The sequence below is a fragment of the Nipponia nippon genome, unplaced genomic scaffold (assembly GCF_047370975.1).
Source record: "Nipponia nippon isolate SJK-2023a ecotype South Korea unplaced genomic scaffold, ASM4737097v1 scaffold_21, whole genome shotgun sequence".
In the NCBI taxonomy this organism is placed as follows: Eukaryota; Metazoa; Chordata; class Aves; order Pelecaniformes; family Threskiornithidae; genus Nipponia; species Nipponia nippon.
In genome coordinates this window covers 214,137-233,035 of record NW_028262338.1, presented here as the reverse complement: position 1 = coordinate 233,035, position 18,899 = coordinate 214,137, and the positions used below count along the sequence as shown (strand labels likewise).

Here is an 18,899-nt window from a genome sequence, read left to right as displayed (position 1 = left end):
TTTATCAAATAAATCTACCATAGGAATCAGAACCAGTAGTTAAAAAAAATACACCTCATTTCTTGTGATTACTGAAGAGCATTTGTTCCCTTTTAAAGCTGCAAGGTGCTAGCTGCACACAATCAACTTTCATTTATCTGGGATGAGAGATGATGTGATTCAGATAAAAGAAACAGCATAAAATACATGTTAAGTTAGGCTGTAAGAATACAATCCTTTTGCTATCCTCACTTTTGACAAATGATAATAACACAGACTGCAAGGCTTTAAACAAAGAAATAAGTTAAGTCAGTGATTCATCAGAGCCTTGAAAGCAAGGAATAAGGCCTGTTATTCATGTTACCATCAGCAGAGTCAGTTTAGGGGACAGAAAGAATTAGAGCCGCATTAGCTATGCCCCAGTTCCTCCAGTATTTACCTTATATTTGTATGGCCCCAGTCCAATGTCAGAGGCTTTCTCCATAAAGAATCATTTTGTCCTGATAGGGTCCATTACACTCTCAATCTTCTCACTGTTTTACTATTTTAAAGCCTATTTTTCTCATTGCTCAAGAGAATTTTTCATTCCAAAAATCAGGAATGAGAATGCAGATTCTCCTCCCTGTAAGACTGCCAGACCTATAGGGGGAAAAAAAAAAAAAAAAAAAAAAAAAAAAAGAGCTTCAGCTATTCCCTTCTTCAAAACAAGCATTTCCATGGAGGGCAGACCAGTGCTGACAGCTCTGCCCATGCAGGCTGCGCTCTGCTCTCCTACAGGAGTGCCTGTGGATGCTCCCCAGCTGACAGCAAGCTTAGGCAGATAGCTGGACCACCCATGTCCTCAAAAAGTAAGCTAAGTGTCCAGCTTTGCAGCCTGAAAAGCAGGAGCGAGCCCTCAGTGAAGGCATAGACTCAGGTCTGGATGACAGAAACCAACAGAGTCAAGATGAAACATGTTTCCCAGGAACGTCACCAAGTCCAAATGTCCATGCCCAGAAGGACCTGCCCAGACACCTGCAGCTGCCTCAGACACCCAAAGCCACACAAGATGAAGGCTATTGCCTGGCCTGGTTCTCACAGGGGGCCTGATGAGGCTCTGCAACTCACTTTCACACCAATCTCCACAATTTGTGGAGCTCCCACAGCTTCCTCCTAAAAGGTCCACGCAAGCCCAAATGTTAATCCTAAATGTTAAGTTCACTTCCATACTCCACCTGTCCCCACATCAGGTGTCCAGCCTTCCTCTACAGCAAGCAGAGGGAGAAGATCACCTCTAGGAATGAGTGACCCTCTGGAAGCATTTATTGTCTTTCTCTGGACTGCAGAGAACATCTGGACTCATGACTCGTAGATGGCCAGGGAGAGTTAATGAAACTCCAAGGTGTGATTCAGGGGCAAGAGGAGAAGGAGATATCACCGTTCTGAATTCCCAAACATCAGATACTGTAAAGCTGGGGGAGGGGGGGAGAAGGGGAAACAAATAGAAAAAAAAAACTAAGAAACCCAAAAAATAAAAACCAACCCCACAACACACCACCTTCCAGGACAAGCAAATTAAGAAAGTAAAAAAATCAATCTAATCCCCAGCAACATCTCAAACCTGCAAACGATCCATGCCAGAAGAGCTTTGTACATGTTTGCAAATAATGATTGCAGCCGAGCCCCCAGGTTGCATGGATGGTTCTGGCTTGGCTCCTGTATGAACAACAGCAACAGAAGCATGCCAGCCTTCCTTAGAGCAGACCAGGCCATAAAGCCAACAGGGCTGGAACCAAGCCAAGGACTGACCTCGTCTATGCACACACTTAGAAACAAGGGGCAGCTTCTGTGACAACATGTGTTTAAAACCACGTCCTCGGTACGTGCGTGTATGCCAGTGATGGAATGAGAGAACAGCACACTCATCCAAAGTAAAATCTGCTCCAGGCTAAAGCACAGAGGGCTATTCTTGAGGCTTCCCCTCTCCAAAACAAACAGGAGCATTCCTTGTTTTCCCCTGTTTATTTAAAAAGCCCACCGCACATTCCTGGGCACCGGCATATCCCGAGCCAACCATGGGATGAGAGCGTCTACACTGTAAATCCCAGGAAGAAATTGGTCTAACTTGGAAAAGGCCTAACAATTGCTACCTTCTGATGGTTGCTTAGTGGTCTGCAAAGTGCACCACAAATCTCAAGAGACTTGTTTTCACATCATTAAAGCCACCCTCAGAATTGGCCTCTGCGCTGACCGTTTCAGCGTAAAAACCAAAGGGCCGTCCAGAGAGCTGCCGCAGGAGCACGTCAGAGGCACACAGCCACGCTGAGCAGGTCCATCCGAGCCATACCTGCTCAGAGAACATGAACTCCCAGGCTCAGGAACTTCTCCCCAGCCACGCCTCACCTCCTTAAATCTTTGTTCCCACAGGGTATGAAAACACTGTTGAGGCAACCATCAGAGACGCCCTGGTCGACTCATCAAGAAGGGGGGCACCACCATTATGCCTCAGGGTTGCAGCAAAGCCATTTTAAAGCTCCTAGAGAAAGAAGATTAGAGAAATGGAAGCAGCAGCACAAGCAAGTTCGTGTCCAGGTAGCACCAGGGAAGAAGTCTGGTGTTACCTCTGACGTCTAGTCACCGTAAGGCATTGCAGTGCCGTCCGTCACTCTGTAACTTTACCAGGAAGGAGCCCTGCAACACCATCTAAGCCTTTAAATGTGGAGCACAGCAGTGTTTGAGAGCAGAGTGTTCGTTTCTCCACGATGAATGAGAGCAAATAAGTTTTCTGTGTGGGATAGGGCAATTGGACATGGCATTTTAGGGATCACATGAAGAATTTCTGAATTAGAAATCAAGCACTTAGGTATAGCTTTCCCGATCGTATTTTCTACTCCAGGCAGACAGAGAAGAAAACAACCAACCCTGTATCTCCACAGCAGTAAACTTTCAGTCTCCCATACACATGTGAAAGAATTGCCTGGGAAACAAGCACACAACAATGCTGTGGTCAGAGTTTAAAACCGAAATCCACTTCAACCAGAAAGCTGCAGGTTGCTTTTGCCCTTTTCATGAAGGAGCTAAATTCAGTGGCACACAGTAGACAGAGCTGCCCAGCAGAGCCTCCCCCTTATTTGTTATTTTTAGCAATTTAGTCTGACAACGCCTGACAACTAAACATGCTGAATATAGCAGGAGAGAAGGGGACTATCAGATATTATGAGAGAAAACACACAGCGATAATCACTTTCTCCACCCCTAACGAAGAATCAATTTTCCATGTCTTTATAAACATCATAGAGTTTGTTCTTTTTAAAATGCCACATTTAAAAACAGAATCCATCTAGCCCTACAATGGAAACGGATAACATTTCCTGAAACAAAGCATTGTTCCACCCCTCACATATCATGTTTCCTTAAAAACAAGGGAAGAAAAACATTACTTGTTTTTTCTCCTAATACTGCACAAACATTGCTGAGCTAAAAAGAGTCTGTGCTCATCCCTTTAGAATGCTTTCAAAATAGATTCAACACATACCCCTCATACTGTGAAACACAACAAGAATTTGATAGTATCAGGACTGGAAAAATCCAATCGCTACTGCTAAGCAGGATGCTTCCCGTGCCAGTATGTGCGTGAGCCTATGTCATCAGTCTCTGCAAGATTCAAGCAGGTTTTTGTAAGCCTCAGTGGCAAAGCCTTTAAGCAGGCATATGTATTTTGCCAGCAAGCCTGGACAGTCTATTTGGCTTCCAAAGGATTATATACAATATATATATTCATGTTCATACCTTAGCTTTAACAAGAAAGATAAAGCTACCTTGCTTTTTCTGCAGAGTAACTGACAGGCTATGCATTTGCCCCCCTGTACACATCCATACCCCTTTGGTGTTTTCAGAACACAGTTCCTCTCACTAAGTACATCCAATGTGTATTCTAGCCAAGCCTTATTTTTATAGCCCTGTACAAAGACAGGTCTGGTTCTCCTTGCTGCTTTGCCATGTGATGAGCAACAGGGAGGACCAAACTAGCAGTATCACATCAGTTTTGTGATGCTGCCTTGAAAAAGGCAATGCACCGTTCAACAGCAGAGGAACCCAAGAGAGGAGAGTGAGTGACAGAGAATAACTGCAATCATGCATTTCAATGGAGACTATCAGAGGAGGGAGAAAAGAAGCTTTCAAACCAGACACAAAATCCCTCACTGTTTCCAAAGTTCACTCTGACAACTGTGAACGTCAGGAAACTCAGCTCACATCTCTGAAGCAGGTTAAAGCCCACATTTTCACGTATAGTCAGCACTCAGGAGCTCTCCTTGCTATGCAGCTGGATGGATCTACAGAAGAGCTCAGCAGTGCAACCAGCCTCTGTACTGTGCTCTTCTGCAAATAGCACCAAGCTAGCAGCGAGAGCATTTCTCAGATTCAGGCTTGTATCAAAAATACACATTTCGCAATGCCTTGGCAATAGTGTCATAATAGCAAGGCATAATTTTCTCAAGCTCACGCTACATGAGTAACCGAATCAGCCACACCATATGGATGCTGGAGGATTACTCTGACTAGCTTGATTCAACTATGCAAAGTGAGAAATGTAAGTAAGTAATAAGGTAGTTAACAATGTAAAATATAAACCTAAGCTTTAAAATCTTTCCAGTTTTACGGATGGAGGGAAGTTTTAACCTATCTTGGTTTGATATTTATTTTACAATGATGCAGTGGAAGCACAAGGTCACAAAGTTTCACATTCTTTCCTGCTTCTGTCACAACTTGTTTTCAGAATGGCAAAATCCCCTACTCCTGTGATAAATGCTCTCTGAATTGGACTCAGGTATTTCCCCTGAAATCTCTGTTTCCAGCAGTTGTCAGCGTAAGAGCTTGTCCTTTTACATGGGGAATCCCAAGCCTAAGGAAAATCCTTTTCACAAAACTGCCAGCCAGCTGAAACCAGAGTAGTTAAAAGATGGACTCGAATGTTCATTTAAAACAAACTGTTGAAAATTTTAGCAATCTGAGCCCTACTATCCATGGTTAAAAAGAAAAACCAACCCATGTGGCACAACCACCTTTCCATTCCCACCACCTTTTGAGACAGTCACTATTGCTGGGGACTTCAATTCAGTGGCCATAACCAGAGACTCAAGCAACAGGGAGCTACAAAGCAGAAAAACACATTTGTGAAGCAGCCAGCTCTGAGGCTTTGTGTAAGAACGGCAGAGGTTATAATTTGGGAGGAATTCCATCCATTCTGCTGAACTCAGCAACTGGAAAGTTCAGGGAGTAAGATCACTCCCCAGCAGGCACAGAAAGAACCAGAGATGCACAGCTGAAGGGCACAGTAGCCAAAAAGCTGACCAAAGCCCAATAGACCTGGCAGTAAGGGACCAATGGAGTTTGTAAACAGAGGCTGTCAACCACACTCCAATCACTTCCAAATCCAGACGTGCTGCTGTGAAGTTCTCCAACCCCAGTCGCAAGGCTGTCTGCGCAAACCACTGGCATCTGGGACGGCTCCAAAGTAGACAGGATACAATCACTTTTATCACATAACCATAAAAATGACCATGCCTTGTCTGCATTAACACCATCTTAAATATATAGCCCATCCATGAAGTACTTGTTTTCCCTGTGCAGAAAAAGTTCTCATGGCCAGAAACACAAAACCCCTTAGTATCTGGCACAGAAAACACTCCAGGCAGCATAATATACGGTGATGTGCTTGCCCTACAGCTCCCCAGGCAAGCTGAGTTTTAAGAAGGAATTAAAAAAAAAAAATTACAAACTCTACTTCTGTTTTAGTGTAAGTAGGAGACAATGGAGACAGAACTGCACAGGTTTGAGCACCGAATTCCTATTCCTGTTTGTCCCTACTTAGCTGGTCTCCACACTCACTTTCTCCAAAACACTAACAGATGAGATAAGCAGCTTGACACAACTCAGTCTTTGCTTTCTCTGTCATTCCCCAAAAACCAAGGAACAGGGTTTTGTATTAATTATATTTTAGGGACATTAAGAAAAAAAAATACACTAACAGCCTTGGAAAAATACATTTCAAATATCTCCGAAGAACCGTAAGCTGTACATGTAGCCACCAGAAGATAGTCAAGATTCATTAGATAACTTATTTGAACACTGGAACTTGTGCAGACACTACTTTACATTTCCTAGATATTCTTCTCTGCCTTGAATACTCCAACCAGATAAACCTAAGAACACAGAAGTGCTCTGACCACATCATCAAAACAAAGTCCCATCTCCCCCTAGATCCAGTCTTCAACAGCTGCCACAAGTAGATGCCTAAGGCAGAGTGTAAGGACAGGGCAGACGTATATGGGACTTCCTCCTCATACTTTCCCAGCCTCCAGACATTTTTAGCTCAGGGACTTCCTGAGCAGGATGCCATTTCTACATATTTGGTAATTCTCAAAGGATTTCTCTTCTATGAATTTGTGCAATTGTCCTGAGCCAGTGCAAACTTTTAATATCCACAGCACTGGCAAAGTTTCACATCACCTATCTGCTGCATATAACCACACAACCATCCTTTTGCTAGCTTTAAACCTTCCTCCTACTAATCTCATTTGAATCCCTCACACTCAGTTTTCATATCAGGACAGAGAGCAAACAATCAGTCCCTAATGGGGTTGTAGATCTAGCAAAGAAACCAAGTGACATGAATTACTTGTCGGTTACTTGTAACAGGTGCTATGTTTCACCTAGTTACAATCCTTCAGAATGAAAAGTAACAGATAAAAACAAGCGATGTAGCAAACAGCATCTTGTTGACCTTCAATGTTCTACTTTCATCATCGTTACCTGACAAAAACTTACCTCTAATTCCTTAATTTTCTCTTCGGCTATTCTCTGTTTTTCTAAGAGCTGATTATGAATCACTCCTTTAGACTGAAGGATAAACCTAGAAGTGAAAAAGAAGAGACAGACAACTGTTGGATATTTTTTACATCTGTTGTACTCCTAGCTGCACACCGGGTTAAACTACAGGGACCTCTGCAAAGTATTCATCCTCAACCTGCGCGTTCTTGACAGAGGAAGACATTGCTCTTGCTATGACAGCTCACACAAACCACCGGGCTGGCCTCAAAGTCTTGGTCACTAATCTCACCCATGATTTGGGAGGAAGAAAACGGATGCACACAGATCTCCCTCTATCATTCAGCGATTTCTAACATTTCAGAATGATTTGAAAGCAGTTCTTGCACACAGCTAGCAAGGGGAGTCCATCATGACATTCCCTTCAAAGGGATATAAATTCGTTGATGCCATATACTCAAGGAAGCCTCTTTCAACAGATAAAACCATCCATTACCATTTTAGTGCTCACAAGCTAAACAAACCTGCACAATAAAAACAAAGCTTTCTACAGAGAAAGGCTGAGAGAGCTGGGGCTGTTCGGCCTGGAGAAGAGAAGGCTCCAGGGAGACCTTACTGCGGCCTTTCAATATATAAAAGGGGCTTATAAGAAAGACAGAGAGACTTTTTACCAGGGCCTGCAGTGATGGGACAAGGGGCAAGGGTTTTAAACTGAAAGGGGGCAGGGTTCGATTGGACATAAGGAAGAAATGTTTTATGCTGAGGGCGGTGAGACACTGGGACAGGTTGCCCAGAGGAGTTGTGGATGCTCCACCCTTGGAATTGTTCAAGGTCAGGTTGGACAGGGCTCTGAGCAACCTGATCTAGTGGAAGGTGTTCCTGCCCATGGCAGGGGGTTGGGACTGGATGGTCTGTGAAGGTCCCTTCCAACCCAAACCCTTCTGTGATTCCATGGCTGGTGAAATCCCCCTGATCAGGAGATCGGAGCAACGTGTGGGTCAGCAGGAATGGGGACGTGACCATTGAGGCTTCCCACCTGCCCCTGCTTTGCAAGCCCACTGCAGGCCCCTGTGAGCCCACCCAACCCCTCCCGGCATGTGCCAGCCCCATGCCAAGCTCAGAGATGGACCCAAGCTCCAGCTCCCGCTACCTGGCACAGGGCATGGGACTATCCTGCCACTGACCCCGAACATCTCCCCGGGCAGGTGGATAAAGTTCAAGGACAAGGTGGACTGGATGGTGTTTGGAGGTCCCTTCCAACACAAACCCTTCTGTGATCTGATGATACAGAGCCAGGTGCTTCCACCAGACACACAGAACCATGGTACACCTGTCTTCACTTCAGCTTTCACAGCTCCCGCTGCTCAGGGTTTGGCTTTAACACACATTCTCACTGACCTCTGAATTCCCATGCTTTCTACATTCAGAGGGTTTTTCTGCGGGGTGGGAAGTGGTCATTTTTAACTGAAATTGCAGCTAGGGGTTTCCACTTCTTCTGTTTTTTAATTGCCAAAGGGATTTGAAAGATGCATCCATAACACCTCAGTCACAGCAATCCTGCTCTCCAGCACGCAAAAAGCTGCCTGACTTGCTCAGAAGAGGCTCTGAAGGAGCACCAGCATCCAAAGCAGCTCTCCAGCACACGGCACTAGCATCCCACAAAGAGGTAAAGGACAATTAAGTTCAAATGAATTTTAGGAACCCTCCATGGTTCTTTTTCATCCTTCCAGACATAAAGAATGTACAAGCCGCAGATTCGCCCCTTCCTTACTTAGAAAGTCCCCCAGAGGATTTAGAAGGAGCCTCCACGGGTCATACCAATGAGGTCAAGGTCTCTCTCCAGCACCAACTAGGGTCAATGTCATCCTGCCAGGTGACAAGAGCTCATGCTTGAAGAGTTAAAATGAGCAGCTTTAGATACAGGAGAATCAGAACGCATACCCCATCTGCTATAGAAAAATCTGAAATCAGTTTGTAGTGCCATCTCCCATGACAAATGACATTATTAATGTGTTTGCTCAGGGCCTGGTAAAGACAAATGTGGATCTCATGCTTGGCTTGAAACCCAGCATACTCTGCATGAGCAACACAACAGCCAAAAGGAAAACTACCTGCCACATGCCTTCCTGAAATGCATGGGAGCAGAACTGTGGTTAATTATAACAGGTTTCCAATTAAAATTCTCTTTGGTGCCACTATTAACTGCACTTGGCAATCACTCCCTCCTCCTTCTCCCACTTCTCTCCCTCGTTCCACTTCACCTCCTCTTTTTCTACAGTAACTTCCGCTGTACCTTTTACGTTACAATTTTCTCAAATTTCTCGTTTCTTTCCAGCCCCGACTCATGCTTATTACTGGTGTCATCTTTGTCCTATATCTGCTCCTCTTGTTTACAGCACAGCTTACTCATACTCTCTTTGTCCCCTCAATCGTCCCTTTCCATTAGGTGCCCCCACAATCCACTTTCACACAGTAGTAATGTTTCCAGGTCCCAGCACACACAAGCCTGCTGAAATAAAACGCGGGTTGTGCTCAGTCTTGTGAAAATCAAGTCCATGACCACTCTTCCAGGAAAGAGAAGTTATTTACATTGCTATTAGATGCAGAGCCTGGATCCAGCCAGAGAGGAGCTACTTTTCAGGACCACCAGCAATCACATCATTCTGACGCTGTTACCTTGAGCCTGCAATACCAGAAGAAACAAACATTAGCCTTCACACACAGGCACCCTGTAGATTTTGGGGTGAAGACTAAAATTTTGCCTTGCTTCTGCAGTAGCTCACATTAGTGAAAAATGAAAGCTGCAAGATGCCCTCAGTAAACAAAGCCATCAGTCCTTTCCCACGTCACAGCTTTGCCGAGCCTGTGTGCGTATATGAACATTTCCTTAATTACTTCCTTTTTTTTGTGGGGGCAGCAAAGAAGAGCAGAACACCTTCTCATTTGCTTCCCCAAATTGGATAGCAAGATCAATCATTTTGGTTTCACTGATGCCCCTGGTCTAAGAAACAAAGTTAAACACCAACACAGCTTGATCAATTTTCCCCATGCTGTAGCTGGGAAGGTCCCTGCTGGGCTACAGGCGCTGAGCGATCCCAGCTGGCCAAGAACCGCTACAGGCACTAAAACCTTTGAACAAACAAGCAACTGACTTCACTTCTATTCTGCAAATGTCAACAGCAGTCATCGGGGAAAATATCCTCCCTCCCACTCTTCTGCAATGCTCTGGCAGACATGCGACAGCAAATTAAAATTGGATGGCCAAAGTTAGCACTGACGAGACTTATGTGGGCAGCTGGGCACAAATACAACCACCCCAATTTTATTTGCCACAGAACAGTGGGCTGGAACCTGTGCCCATTCACACGCTGGCTCAGAAGCAGATCAAATGTCCCTGACTTGGCCAGCAACATCCCTCAGACGGTCTTCACCAGTACCGGCTTCAAGCCACCCATTTCAATTCCCTGCAGCAAGACCATCGAGCCCTCAGCCTAAAGTGCACAGGTGCTGCCATGTAAGCTGTCAAAGGACAGCTTTTTTAAAGTTGAAGCTATAAATCCACATCCACAGTTAACTATTTAAATCTGTGGCTTCACTTCCCAACATAAGAAGGACTCAAAAAACTCAGCTTGTAGCTTGGGATACACACATTATGGAGATCTAGGCCAAAGTTTTTACCTAAGGAAATAATGTGGTTCATAGCAGCCCTTGGAAAAAGCAGAAGCTTGCTCTGCTCATCAGGTAAGAGGTGCTGCAGGGCACTTGTAATAAACCAGAGTTTAAATTTAATCTGGATTTCATTCTTCCAATTACCCTATGTAAAACATCGACTTGATGATTTTTTTTTTCTCACCAAGCTGGAGAAATAGGGCAGTGTCATTCTGCTGCCTGGTTTTAGTTAAATGTGTTTTATTTAAGAATTTTTAAGCTCATAAAAGAACAATGGGAGGTTCTGAGGATTTAGTTCTTCCCTGAGTGAGTTAGTGAACAAGCCTTTCAAACACATGAACTTCATTCACCGCCTGCAGGTACACCACCAGCTGAGAACTGGCCCCACATCAGAGTCACTGCATCACAGAGATGAGGAGCCACTTTCTGCTCTGTGACACTGGGCTTGGCAGATGACATGACTAACACCAACCCCTTGGCGAAGATCAGCACCAAAGAGCTACCTCCACAGATAGCTCTGCCAGAGTTCACCATAGGAAGCTCCAAGCTCTGAGAGTTTGTATGTTGAACTGAGATGGCTTTTAAGTATTGATAGTCCACAGAAGACAAGTAGCAAACTAAATCCTTTTCCAGATGAGTGAGTTCACTTGTGTCTGCCTTCTCTCAGTGAAACGTCACAGCACACAACTAATAGATCTGTCAAACATGACACCTACACTATCAAATATGAAACAATGATTCAGAAAAAATGTTCAGCACCACAGTGGCAATCACAAAGCTTAGTAAGAATCACCTCTTCACACAGGAACTTTTTTCACTGTTGTTAAATAACACCAGAAACATCTGGGTCAGAAAGGACAAGTTCACCACATCCCAGTTGGCCACCCATTTCAAAGGGAATGTCTAGTAAAAACAGAGCAGGATTTGCCCTATTTCCAGATACTTAGCCATTTTTCCAATGTCTATAGATAAAGGTAAAAACTCAAAACAAAACAAAGAAAATTAGAAAAGAAAGCTACAGAGGAGTGGGGTCCTTGAGGACAGCAATACTCGGCCAAACCTGGGCTGCCAACAAAAGCAGCTCCATTATAGAGCTTATAGCATTTGCAAGTCGGCTGTACCTACATGCTCCCGTCTCCTGGTGACTGCTGGTTCTCAAGTGTAATACGAGGAACAAAAATAGAGCACAAGGGAACTGAAAGAGAAACCTCACTCTAAATATTCCCACTTGTTTCTATTTTGCTCCCTCTGCTAGCTCCACATTGGGATTTTTGTTTCCCTAAGGCAGAGAAAGTGGTTTATATACTCTCTCTGAGACTCATTGCTTGTTTCCTTCTGAAGGGATCTCTTACCCCTTCCCAACTATAAAATTCTAGATATGGTGCCCATTTGTTCAGTGTTTATACAGCACTCCCTTATGCCCTGGTCAAAATGGTCTTCAGGCTCTAGTCAGGCTGGTCAGCAATGCTGTCAGCTTCATCATCTGTCTGGGCCTTTGTGTCACACGTACGCACCCACAGTGATGTTCGTACAGTGTAAGTAATTCCATAACTCAAGTCTGTTTACACCAAAATGTACTGTTTACTTGCGTTTAAGACATAATATTAGATACTGAAAGATTTGTCTCTTAATGAATGAGGTTATGGAGATGTTTGTTCAGCACATGCTTCATTATGACATACAAGTCATTAAAGTTATTAAAGGTGGAGTACCAGTGATACTCATAGTTAAGGTTTTCCATTAAGAACCCCTATTTTCAATTACTTGCAACTGCAACCAACTTCAGCCTTTACGACTAAAGCTTTTGGTGGCAGGCATCTGTCCCAGACGTGAGCACTTTCTCCTCTTCCCATTCTGGTTCAGGAACACAGTTCAGGTGTTTCTCCTGCACAGCTTGCTGATGCAAGAGGCTGTTCATATTAAAGTATTAAAACCAGGAGAGAAGGAGCCACAAAGCAGGCCACAGGACTCCCTCCTGCCAGTCTGCAAAGCAACTCTTCCCACTTGGGTCCATGTAAATCACTGCAAGAACCTGCACAGGGTACCAGGGGAAGCCTTAGCTTTTCCCCTGCCCCATGCTGATATACATCCCTCTGCCTAATTTCAGAGACAAGTCTACAGGTAGGAATGCTCCAGTGCTATTTTGCCAGAATAATGATGAATGACAGTACATTCAGCCTGGCTTCCAGCTCACACAAAGGGTCATTATAACTTCAGCTTTACGGTTCCCATTGCATTTGGGAAACTCTCTACAAAATCTTTGTTAAGATATTGAAAAGAAAACTAACAATTTTGTACAAAGCCGTAACATTATTTTAACATGTTTATTGTATTTCCAAAAAAAACTAACATGCTGTGCTATAACACAGCACAATCATTTACATGGAATATCCTGCTCCTTGAAACAAAGCGTTCATTAGACTACTCCATGAGAAAAGTTGGGTTAAGCCCAGTCATGCCCTTGTCTATTTAAAGATGCTTTTTAATTCTGAACTTGCACTGCTGTTCAAGCTTTGAGCATACTCAGTAGAGGATTACTGCATTTTAAGTACTGTTCAAAGCCAATGGAAGAGAGGCTTCCAACGAGTTGATCCCAAGCAATCTAGCTTGATTGAACAGGAGCTGGCTGTGCACAATTGCAAGCACCCAATAGTCCCCTTCCACCCTCCTAGGGTCTGCTTATGCTTCTATAAATGATTCCCCATGCAGTTCATAACAGGCACTGCTTATACCCCAGCAAATTCCAGTTTTAGTCATCCTAGATGAATTACCCAGTTCCAAACAAGACAAGGAAGCAATATTAAAAAAAAGGAAAATCATGACTAATTATAGTTTGTGCTGCCACCCTTCGTGTCTAAGGGTTTCACATTTTTCAGTCTGATTTTGAATTTGCCATTCAACAGATCACATGCCTTAACTAGAGCTTGTTCAGAAACAGATGGAGTTGGAACAGATGAGTTAAAGCTTTTCCTATGCTTGCTTTTATTTTAGTGGTCAGTAGTCTCATTGGGTCACTCTCAATATAGCTAAACCAAACTATTTCGCCCTCCCCCCCCCCAAAGCTGCATATACCTTAAAGCAAAACAAATCCTGCAGCTTATATTGGGAGGATTATATATTAATACGTTCCAGAAGCAGCAGTTTATATTTCACTTCTCATTTTACTACTGCACTCAGAGAGGTGGATAGGCACCAGGAGCTGTTTGGGAAGGAGACATGGGTTGAAGCATGCTGGCAGTATCTCTGGTGGCAGCAGAACCTGTGCAAACTCAGCCTGACAGCACTGGAGCACGCACAGAGACCAGGATTAGTGGCACTGGAAGCAGTCCAAACCGAGTCTTATTTAGGCCACAACAAGGGTAACTTTTACTCAGATGAACATTTGTAAGCCATAAACCTATTTACTCTAAGGAGCTAAAGGAAGAGAACAAAAAGTGCCACACTGTTTGCTTCCTCAAACCTCTCCACGGACTGGCCCAACACGTCCATCCTGCCCTGATGAGGGGCAATGGGGTTTGTTCTGCACTTTAGGCCACGTTTACATTGAGTTTTCACTTTTTTTTTTTTTTGATCTGTCAATAGCTACAGCATATTACATTACCTCAAGCCAAAATAGTAACACAGCTTGCAAACAGCAGTTTCTGCATTGCCAGACACTTAACTAGATGGTAGATTTATACCATTGTTCATGCTTGGTTCTTTAAAAAAGGAAAGCAGGAATATACCTCTAAGTGTGTATTAAACATAGCACAACCCAAAATAATAAAAATAGTACTGTGGTCTGCTTTTAAAGAACATCATCAATTTTTTTTGAAGACTCAATCAACATAAATGGAATTTAAAAAAAAAAAAAAAAGAAAGCAAATGCCTCCACTCTGTCATACAGGAATTAATAACATTTGAGATTCAAACCATGTGTGGAAAACAGTGCAAACATTACTGCAGTTCATGGAGGTGAAATCTCCATGAGTAGTTTTTCCTCACTATATCCCTGGGTTAGTGGTTTTATCTTCCAATTTTGTTTTAATGTAATTTTTGGTATGTAGCAATGATGACCTGTAGCTTGTTTAAGCAAAGGAAACTCAAATGACTACAGCATACCAACTAGCAGATGCACTTCAAATAGATTTTTTTCAGTCTAGATTGTACCATATTTGAAAGTTGCAAGGAGCAGAAAACAGAAACAATTCTTCCGATAATGTGAAGTCAAGATTCATTTCTAAAGTCTTCTGTATTTTTGAGAATTCCCCACAAATTCCTAAGGAAGGATATTACAAAAAAAAAAAAAAAAAACCACACCACAAAAAAACCAAAAAACAAACAAAAACCCCAAAAAAACCCCAAAAAAACCCACACAAAAAACCACAAAAAACAAACCAAAACCAAACAAAACCCACAACATCAAATGAACACAGGTCTAGGAAAACACAAACAAGCAAATGTTGGCGTGAACACCCTGGTCAACCAATCCTAAAGCAATTTCTACTTAAAAAAGGGTTTTTTATATTGGTAAATCTTCTGTGATCAGAAAGGTGAACTTTGCAGTAGTAAATGAAGTGACATGGAGATACTGCTATACTCTGACAGGCAAACTTATATTTACCCTTCTCAGCAGCAGCCCTTCACTAATAACCTATACAGGAAAACTAGCAAAATCAGGATACATCTCTTTTTAAAAGCAAATCCATTCACAGTTGCAAGAAAAAAAAAAATGCTTTGTGCCTTGCCCAAGAAGAAACCTTTGAAATGCTAAGTGAGGAGGAAGACCCAACTATAGGCTTGTGGCTGTTAAATAGCACAGCCTTGGCTTTGGCATATCACAAATCCTGCTACAACAAAGCATCAAAGAAAGCAATACAGCAAACATCACAGAAGTGGATGTAAAGATAACTGAGTCAAAAGAATTCAAGTATAACACTAATACAGAGGTATTTCTGGATGCTAGAGTTAAATTAGCTAGCACTAAAACAATCACACTGTTGTTTCCTAATCAGTAAGAACAAACTTTTTAGAATCAGCATTTGTGGACTGAGAAGGCTGGATGTTGTTTTGGAAAACCATTTCTTCTCAGAAAGCCTGATTTTTTTTTTTTTTTTTTACTGGCTGAAACATTCTGTTCATTCAGCAAATAGCTTTAGAGAAAACAAAAATAAAAATTCAAGACAGCAGTTGTAGCATTCCTGAGTTCAGCACTTTGGTTCTTGTGTCTCTGTATTAAACTTGTGTAAAATAGCGATCTCATCCCACAGGATTGGTTTTCTCATATTTTACTTCAGTGTTTTAATGTAGGGGTTGTGAATTAAACCCTCCTTCTTTCAAGCTTTGAACAGGCAGCTACGTCAGAGGATGTGGAGACCTAGATTTCTCATTTGTATTAAGGCTGTTCCACATTAAATTTATATATTATGTTGACACACACACCCAACAGCTGTGGGCCCTCAGCGCTGGGTACCTTACCACACCCTGCTCCACTGGCTAGATATCCACTGACACTACACCTGCAAGGACATCCCCAAGCAAGACAGGGATACGACAGGGACTCTCCCAGTACTTCTTTGGTCCAGTGACTTGGCCATTCTCCTCTACCACAGGAAAGCCAAATTTAAGTGCCTGCAGCAAACCAGAAAAACAGCCCTATATTCTGAAAGAAGTGCTCTAAGCACTCAGTATTTCCGGAAGGACTCTAACCCTTGATTCCAACATTCTTTTAGGAAACAGGGAAAAAGACTCAAAATACAGTACTTTAAATCCACTAAATATTAAAATAAATGGAAGTTCCTTGCTGTTTCAGAATATCAGAGTGACATTTTAAGTGCTTGGAGAACTTCAGAAATAAGACAGTCATGTTCCATAATTTTTTTGCAAAGTCATTTGGCACAGCAAGCCACAAAAGCAGGAGCAGTTCAAGCTCCCCAAAGCATTTAATATTTGTCTAGCATGTATCCAAAGAGAATTCTGTACCCTCAAAGCAACAGATGGGTTGCATTTGCAACAGACCCCAGATTTCCTCTTTCTGGAGGTAGGGACAAAACGAAGGTGCCTTACTCGCCCTCGCTCCCCACAACAGTCTGACCTCCAAACTGCCGCCTTGCAAGTGCAAGACTTCTTGAAGGCTCTGGCATTTACGTGACAGCACATTGCCTCTGGATCACAGCAGATCAAACTGTCTCTTCTAGGAACAATGGCAGTCTGCATGAGTAGTTTGTCTCTGTTCTGACCCTTATGTTCTCAGCTTCAATTTCATCTCCTTTACTTTTACTCAGGTAGCTTCTTCCTCTGTGTTGTCTAGATAACAGGCAGGGAAAAAGTTAGGGATAAAGAAAAGATGAATGGAACAGATTTGTTTGAACGTCATACTCCTAGTCTCAACAAAAAAAATGTTCCTAAAGAGTTAAATGTCTCCAGGCAAGGGAGACAAGCATCAAGTAAAAGCTGTATCGCTAATCTTCTATCACAATGTGCATGCAGTAGGTGGGGGGACTATAACCACCAGGTTTATTTCAAGTAGGGCTAAGTAAAACACCTTTTTTTTTTTTTAAATAGCTGTTACTTTTATTGTAAGACCCTTTTTTCTGCTGCTTATACATTTGACAAACACTGACTTATCAGATGTGTCCATTCTACAACAGTTCTCTGTCTAAAGCTAATTTTTTAAAGAAATGCAGCTGTTTCCTAGAACTGGTCAGATATACATCTTGCATGCAAGCCATGGAAATCTTTTCTTCTCTGAAGCTTCAGTATTGCATGGAGAAATTATGTAGAGCAGCAGGGCAAGAGAGCTATAACTGGACCAAGATATCCAGGAGATTACAAATGAGCAGCCCAGGACAGCAGAAATAAGATCAAGAACTAAGTGGGGGAAGGGCAGGGGGAACACGTTTGAGAAATCAGAAGATGTCAAGTTGGAAAAGGAGCCTGTGCCCAAGAGAACAAGCTCCCTTTCTGATCTGGAACAGAATCCAGGAGTCCAGACTTCCAGTATCCCAGTATTGCCAGCAGTTAACCATGAAGCCCGCTGACCAGCTGTGCTCCTCTCACACTCCTGATCAGCCAGGAAGAGGATGGCAACCAACTGCTGCCCCTTAGTTCACTGCTCAAGTCAAAGGCCCCTACACAGACTACTGCTGCATTACCCCTGCGTGCATTGTTTTGATTTTTGCTTTCTGCGACAGCTCTCTAAAAAGATCTTGCAAACTTTCAGAGGCCCATTCACACATAACACTGTGAAGAACACTGTTCAGGCTGCAACAAAAGTGAGCAGTTTAAAACAAAAAAAAAAGAAATAAAAACCAACTGGGTGATGGAAAACCTTATGGCTTATGCACACATGTCACGCACCATCTCCCAACAACCCTGTCTTGTTCAACATACAGCATAAACAGTGGTGAAGTAGGAAGCAGCTGGACACAAATTTGTTTTCTTCGCAGTTCAGAGCCTGAACGTACTTACTAGACACACCAGACTTATTGTGGAAAATAAAATCTTCCCTTTTTCCATAGCTAGATAGAGGAGCTTCAAGTTTATGAACTACATGTTGCCCAGAGGCTGATAGCAACATGCTTGTCTCTGGGATTCATTTAAGTATTGCAGCACCTGTCAGCTTCTCAGCAGCTGGGCTTCAGCACTGAACTCTGCACAAAGCCTTACCCAAAGAGATGGGCTATAGAGATCCCACTTGGATTTCACAGACCAGCCTATAGTTAGCAACTGAACCATAAAGATTAAGCCTTGCGTGTCCTTCAGTTCTTCGTGAGTTTTTTGAAATGTGAGCGGGAAGCACAGAACAGCTACCATATTCTGCAGTGATCTGTGCTAGTAGAATAGAACACCAATCTCATACACACACAAAAACTAAAAATGCAGCTACTGCAGCTGTATCGAGCAATGTGCCGTAGTGACTGCTGTCTTCAGGGGTTCAGGAAAGAGCTTACAATGATTTATGATGTCTCATTTTCAAACAAAACCAAGAACCACAGTAAAAGCTGGAATGCATTTAAATCCCAGGAACAATCATGAACATGTAATCCTCTCTCAGGTTTCACTTGTGTGTGGTTCAGCCACCAAAAATCTGAAACACTCTTAAAAAAAAAAGGTCAAAATCATATAATTACAGCTGTAATAAAATATTATACTTGCACAAAATCATTTTACAGGGACAGCTGTAATAATATAATATACTTGCAGAAAACCTTGAACATAAAGTTGTGCTGCAGTATTTGCTCGATTTTTACTTTCTTATATTTTATTTTTGTAAGTGTTCTTCCATTTCTTGTTGAAGTAAACTGATGATAAAGCAATATCAAACCAAAACTGACTATCTATTTTGACATGGCATAAAAAACTGCAGTGCTCTCCTCACTATGCCTAGCACAAGTGCCTGACATTTTTCTTCTGTAAATAAGGATCTTGTCCAGGTTATGGGTTAAAAGAATGTAAAGGGAAAG

The 18,899-nt window shown here is 42.7% G+C and overlaps 1 protein-coding gene across 3 annotated transcripts in view; it reads right to left on the bottom strand.

Annotated features, from left to right (window-relative positions):
• The window catches only part of PFDN1 (prefoldin subunit 1), a 54,979-nt gene that overhangs the window by 32,253 nt on the left and 3,827 nt on the right, over positions 1-18,899 (bottom strand). For 2 of the 3 annotated variants that reach the window (XM_087760047.1, XM_009460686.2), the window contains exon 3: positions 6,787-6,871. In XM_087760047.1, coding sequence (XP_087616173.1) covers positions 6,787-6,871 — 85 coding nt within the window. Of the gene's footprint in view, positions 1-418; positions 619-6,786; positions 6,872-18,899 lie in introns of all 3 variants that reach the window. The other variant, XR_015705282.1, reaches the window with a different exon arrangement.